This window comes from Bison bison, unplaced genomic scaffold (assembly GCF_000754665.1).
Source record: "Bison bison bison isolate TAMUID 2011002044 unplaced genomic scaffold, Bison_UMD1.0 scf7180017864527, whole genome shotgun sequence".
Lineage (NCBI taxonomy): Eukaryota > Metazoa > Chordata > Mammalia > Artiodactyla > Bovidae > Bison > Bison bison.
The window spans coordinates 10,723,084-10,729,618 of record NW_011495078.1 but is presented as its reverse complement, the minus strand read 5'-3'; the positions used below and the strand labels follow the sequence as shown (position 1 = coordinate 10,729,618).

The window sequence follows — 6,535 nt, the reverse complement described above, 5'->3', positions numbered from 1 at the left end:
TAACTTCTTTGTCCTGGCCGCCTAACTCCGCTCATTCCCGTTCCCACTCGGTCCTCCAGCGATTGGCCGAGCGGACACCACCTCGGAGCTGCACAGTGGGACCGAGATTTTGGAAATGGCAAGGGTGGGATTGGAGGGAGCCGCGTGATTGGCAGCAGGCGCGGCTGCCCGATTGGCTCCCTTCCGGCCTTCGGCCCAGCGGGCACGCGCCCCCGCGCTCGCGGCCGCCTTCGCTTTCGCTTCGCGCCCCCTCCTCCCCCGGAGCCCCGCGTCCCCGCCTCCCACGGGATGCCCAAGTTGCACTTGCAGAAAGTTTGCGGCCGGCCTGCGCGCGCAGCGCCTAGCGTTCCCAGTACGCGCCTTGCGGAGAGCGTGCGCCGGCACGCGGCCGAAGGGCGCCAGGCGGCCCTGGGCTGGGGGACCCCTTCGGGGAGCAAAAGGCGAGGGGAGGGGGAGCCCCCAACTTCAAAAGCATTCTCTCACGGCACACCGCGTCCCTTCCAGCATCCAAACACTTTCTTACCTCCTCCCTTGGAAGAGCGCCGGGCTGTTCTCTGGGGGAGGAGGGAGTGAACAGATGTATGGCCTCCATCGTGCTCGAGGACAGGATGGTGGAAACTTCTTATTTGGGAAGGCACTCAATCTGCCGAGCGCTCGCGGAGGGCGCACAGACAGTAGACGGAATGAGAAAGGATATTAAAATCTTATTGGTTGCAAAACACCAGGTGAAGTTAAAATACATCTTTCTCCAAAGGAACCGTCTTACCTAGACTTTTTAGCTCATGGAATCCTTTTCAGCATGGTTCAAAGGAGTCAGCTCGAAGTGTAATCTCACTGCTCATCGGTTCTAGATCTGCCACTTCCAATTAGATCTACGGAGGGGGAGGGGCATCGGGCAGTGATTCTAACTTTTGCTTCTCCGAGATACACTGGCAGGGCAGGACAGACAGCATCTGTCCAGGGGGAAGCGGCTAAAATAAACCATATCTTTTAAACAGAAGTTCTCCTTCCGGTGCAGAATGCAGTCCGCATGGGTGCCTCATTTTCTCCGAAAGGACCACAAGTTAGATTGAAGCCAATAAAATAATTATTTTAAAAGCAAGCAGTATCTTTGCACTTTATGTGCTAATAGAATAACCTGTTACCATTTTTCTAAAAAGTTCATCAAGCAGGAGAGATGCTTTCCTTGAAAACCATAAAAACTGGCTTTCAAAAAAAGTAAGCCTCACCCCCTTTCAAGCGATTTGCTATCAAATCTTTTTGAAGAGAGAAATAGGTCTTTGCATCACTTGGGAGGGGGCAGTGAAATGTGACATCCCTCACACTTAAGGGTTCTTATTGCCCTAAAGTGCCATTTAGTTTTTAAAAAGAAAACATCTTAAAATTTTGCCATATGCCATGGTGCTCAAAAATTAAAGTCAGGTTTTTAAATTGTTTCTGCTGCCCTACATAAAATTATTTTTTAAAAAGAAATCATGACTAAAATTCCCCCCCTCCCGGTTTGGGATACAGTAAAACATGTTACCCACTTAATTCGTTTGCTGTCCAAGTTAAAAAAAAAAAAAAAAAGACTCCATAAAGCCATCATCTGTGAGATCATCCTGAGAAGTGGGAAGAATTATTTTGATAAGAGCTGATTCCATAGCTGCATTTACACTGGTGTGAACAATGTTTAACAGGGAATTTCCCTTCGAGCCTTGAGAATGTCATTACTCTTATAAAACTGACAAACCAACAAAGAAAATAGTACAATCAGATTTCAAATGGGTATTTTCTTTAAGCTTCAGTGAAGCTCAAATAAGGTGAAATAAGCAAGGCTTGAGTGCAAACACAACAAAAAACAATTTAATAAACAATAGAGACAAAATCCATATCTGTATTTGGAGAGGAGGAAGTCTTTCACAATGTTTTTTCCAAGACTTAAAAAGTCTCAAGCCACCCAGGCAAGGTGAAGGAAGGACTGTGTCATCTCTATGAATGGTTTATGAAGAAAGCATCTTATTTGTAATTGTCCACTGTCTTCACTTCCTCTCAGAACCTTGCAAATGAGGCTCCTCTATTTGAATTTTTTAGCGATAATCATCAACAAGTCCATAATGGCAGCGTGGCATGCAATCCTGCAGGTTATAAGTAAAAACAAAGCAAAAAGAATGAATAAAGAAAGAAGAAAATAAGCCCAACGTAGCCTTTAATATAGACTGTTGAGCATTTTTATTGTGCAATAAAATGGGTACCTCCACCTCTTTCAAAATAGCTTTTCCTCAAAATTATAACTGCTTTGTTTTATTGAATTGCTGAAATTTAATGGTTTAATGGGTGAAGGCATGAAGGAGAGGCTGTAAAAATGTGAATAATGGTGCAGCAGAGCCTTGCCGGAATCTGGAACCCGCCTCCTTGTACAACTCTTGTTAAACACAGCGTGATATGTATCTGTCATCGATTTAATATGTCTTAATTCAAATATAGCTCCCTGATCAATTTCTTTTTATGGGAAGCTTTAAAAAAGAAAATCTTACTTAGGAAATGATAGAGGTTTGGATAGCAATGAGAAAGAGAGATACTTGTGAAATGTGTTTAATGAATATTTGCAAACTTATGACCAAACTCAGACCCTAAAAAAGATAATTGACTCAGGTAAATCGACTTGAGACGCTAATTCTTAAAAGAAAGAACTGGAAGCAAAATTTCAATCAACACCAATAAGGCGCCAATAACCCGCCTGCCAATTAAACCTGAGAATAGGCCTGGCTGGATGATCATCAGGAAGGCTCGCAGTGGATTTCCGGATTGCCTTTCTTTATAAAAGAGCTTTTTATTTTGTAGAGGCGCTTTTTGTTATTGTGATGACCCGCCTGACCCCAGGTGCGCTGGTTCTTTTTCAAGCCATTTTGAGAGCCAAATCAAAACCCCTTCACATCCCGAGTTTCTAAGGACCCAATAACTGTGTCACACTTCCTAAGTAAACACCAACAATTTCCAGGGCGTTGAAGAAAATAAATACTAGTGTGGTTTTTTTTTGTTTGTTTGTTTGTTTGTTTTTTTTTAAGCAAAAGGGTGTAGAAGTCGTTATGCCAGTTCCCCTGTGGATTTAGCCCCATATTTCCGCGGTGGTGCTGGTCGCCAGGGCAGAGCCTCCAAACCCTTGCTCCTCTCTGCGCGTTTGCAGCGGAGGTGCTGGTGTGGGGCCAGCAACGTGGCGATCCATGGAGATGTCCTTTCTAGGGTCAACAGGTGCTCCTCGGGGAACGTGGATTTCCAGACTTCTCTGCTGCACCCCGAACCCCAACCGGTTCCCGGCCCCAAACCAAGGCGCGAAGAGGGTGGGAAGACGCCGTCAACGCGGAGCCGGCCAGGCCGCGCTCCGCTGCCTGGAGGCGGCCGAACCCGGTCTCGGGGTGCCCAGGCGGGCGCTCATGGCTCCCCGCTGTTCCGAGGGCCGGGAAGGGGGTGTACTGCGGCTCCCCGGTACCCTCCGGTCGTCCCTGGACTCAGCCAAGTCTCCTCGCGATGGGTGTGGGCAATTAATAAATTCTATGGGAAGTGAATTGGACATTTCCTGGCTTTTGAGCCTTTGTCTGATTGTTTCGGCAGGCGGGGGTAGGGGGTGGGGAGGCAGGGGGTACGCCGGGGCCGGGGAGGTGGACAAGAAAGGAGCTGGGGGACCCACTGAGCTGGCCTTTATTGCCTTTGCAATTGCTTTATGGCTACCCCATCCCGCGTGGTTTCCGCAAGGGCGGCCTCCTTGCAGAAGGGCTGGGTGCCCAGCGGTTTGGAGCACCTTGCGCCATCTGGGCTGCGCCAGAGGCAGGTTCAAGGGCGGAGAGGGTGGTCGGAACCCCTCGAAGGGTCAGAGGACTTTTGTAGCTCAGCCCAAGTGCTCCCCAGTGGGTGCTCAACTGGGAGAAGGGTTTATTAGCAGACAGTGGCGGGGGTGGGGAGGGTGGGGGGGTGGGGAGACCTCTCAAAAGCTGGGGCGAGGGGAGCACGGGGACCCGCAATACTGCGTTTCAGTTGAGCTCTGTCGTGGCCGGAAGTGATGAAGACTTCGGATTCAAGGGCTTTTCCCGAATCAAGCTCTCCAGGCCACTAGGCAGTGAGGTACCCGGCCCTTTGCCCTGCTCGCACTCGGCGGGTACCAGTTGCCCAGCCCCCAGTCCTCACCACTGGCGACCTGACTTGATGGGACCTGCGACCCGGCCCTGGGGCCTTGGGTGCCAGGAAGCAACGCTCAGGTCTCAGTTCTAAGAGTTTCTCCGAGGGTTCCCTCCGTTTCCCGCCCTTCTGAGCCGCAGCTGAATCCTCAGACTCCTCGAACATGTGTGAGGCTGAGAGTAGACAGATGAGTGCTTCTTGATAGTTTTTGATCCCTGTCCCATGAACATGGACTTCATGAGGATTCAAAACCAAACCAAAAAACCCAGAGGCCTGGGGTGTGAAGCCATCACTGGAACCTTGGGATTTGTTTATTCATTTGTTTTGGATACTCAAGAACTGGACTCATCCCATTTACACCTGACCTTAGTACTTAAAAACCTTGAAAAATTCTGCCTCTTTCGAAAAAAATCAGTAAGATTGACCTGTCATCAAATATTATCATTTGGTTATCATTTGTTATCCTGAGGGGTGGGCATTGTTGAATGGCCTTTGACCCACATTCAACTGTTAAGATTGGTAATTTCTTGCAAAATCCCTAATTGTCGTCTTTTAAAATATGTTCAGAAGGTCTAAACAGTAAGCAGAAACCCCCTTACCTGTTCACAGTTCATGTAACCACCCAATACTTCTTTATGTTGGCTCCAAGATGTATTTCTCCTCCTCCCTCATGCTTTACTCTTTAGAATGTTTTTGGATGGGGAATAAAGGAGAAGCAGAAGTTCTTTTATTTCTAATCTCAAATTTTGTGAGTAGTTTCCCCTCATTCCATACCCCTTCCAATATGTATACTTCAATATTTGAAGAAGCTGTTGAGATAAATCAAATACTGACACATTGACGGATTTACTTGTGTAAGCAATATGGTTGACATATGGCATTGTTATTTATGAATGACAGCATAAATTGTATTACAAAGTCTATTGCAATAACACTGCAGTTTATTGGAAAGCTGCTCGCCTGTCACCGGTATTCAGCCTCTCTGGCTGTAGTTTGCCTGGGAGCCCAAAGGATAACTGCCCTCAAAATAATTAAACACATTGATGTAAGCCATTGCCTTCTGTTTTGGGGGGTTAGTTTTGTTTTTGTTTTACAGCAGTAGAAACTCTCCCATCAGGAAAGGAGACAAAGTAAAGACAGTTAGTCCTCTCGTTTTGCAAAAGCACAACCACTGTCACCCAGAAATGTTGGCTTCTGTTTTTTTTTTTTTTTCTTTCTGAGTCCCTAATGACAAATATACAAACATTTGCATCTCTCACTAAACTGCTGGTGAACATATATTTTATAGAGAGAATTTTTATAAGCCCGGTTACAGAATAGTAAATTTTAACTGTAGAAAAGTTCTTTTAGCAGGCTAGAGAGGGCCTTATCCCCTGATACTCCCTGCTTCCACTAAAGCTCCCCCTTTTTAAAAATGGTATTTAAAAGTTACAACATTGGCTGAGATTTTCACAATTTCCCCTTCTTTTACATTACACTTCTCTAAACCTCAGACAAAGCTCTTTTGTTCTAGGTGGGTTTTACAGGGGAGGGGGTCCCCCACCACACATGTGGTCCTTCATGGGTCAGGGGTCGCCCAGCCCAGGAGTGACTGAGAGGCTGAATCAAAGGTGACCTGCAACTTAATATCCTGTTGATGATCTTGTTGAATTTATGAGTGTCTGTGATGCAGAGGACAGTGCTGAAATCCTGTGAAATCCCCCCACTTTTTTTTGGCCCAGTGTATATGGACAGTCAATTCCACATTTTTTCTCCCATCTCTTCCTCCATTTCCATCTTTTCCCTTAAGAGGAAAATTAGAAGGTTGAGTGGTATGTTCACCCAGTGTTTCTGCTTTCCAATATAAAGATCCCTTTTGTTTGCTTGTTTGTTTTTGGCTTCTCCTGGCCAACAAGATGTACCTGAGCATGTGAGTACCCTGTGTGTGCCTCTGCATTGTTTGTAGGCATATGTACACAAAATACTCAGCATACGACAAAAGAAGCCAGTCACCCGTTTACAGAGGCCCACAAACCGCAACGAGGTGTTCAGTGAATGAGTGCCCGGGTGTTTGATGGGATTTACTGGTGTTCTTGTGTGTTTTTTTTGGTTTTGTTTTTGTTTGTTTGTTTTGAAGACAATCCGAATTCTCTACTACACTGCCATTCTCTCCACTTGTTGGGGAAAGGGTTGCCGGCCCTGGGACCATCCATATACGGAGAAGCCTGGAGTCTCGCTGGCCTAGCCCTGTGCTGGCCCCAGGACATCTGAAAAGCTCAATTTTGGAAAACTTAGAAAGAGAGCAAACGTTTGCCTGATGGAGATGGTTAGGGGTCCCCGGGTTCTGACACCAACACGGCGGGCCCTTCTAGAAACCTGTTGAAAAACTGAATTTCACTCTCAG

General features: G+C 46.7%; 2 protein-coding genes across 2 annotated transcripts in view; one reads left to right on the top strand and one right to left on the bottom strand.

Annotated features, from left to right (window-relative positions):
- The window catches only part of ZIC5 (Zic family member 5), a 7,367-nt gene extending 6,525 nt beyond the window's left edge, over window positions 1-842 (bottom strand). Inside the window, exons 1-3 of the mRNA XM_010831557.1 lie at window positions 836-842; window positions 524-554; window positions 82-424 (exon numbers count right to left, since the gene is read on the bottom strand). Of these exons, the coding sequence (XP_010829859.1) occupies window positions 82-424; window positions 524-554; window positions 836-842 (381 nt within the window). The remainder of the gene's footprint in view (window positions 1-81; window positions 425-523; window positions 555-835) is intronic.
- A 2,001-nt stretch (window positions 843-2,843) lies between these two features.
- The window catches only part of ZIC2 (Zic family member 2), a 14,766-nt gene continuing 11,074 nt past the window's right edge, over window positions 2,844-6,535 (top strand). The window contains exons 1-4 of the mRNA XM_010831556.1: window positions 2,844-2,862; window positions 3,093-3,511; window positions 3,592-3,846; window positions 4,012-4,132. Of these exons, the coding sequence (XP_010829858.1) occupies window positions 2,844-2,862; window positions 3,093-3,511; window positions 3,592-3,846; window positions 4,012-4,132 (814 nt within the window). The remainder of the gene's footprint in view (window positions 2,863-3,092; window positions 3,512-3,591; window positions 3,847-4,011; window positions 4,133-6,535) is intronic.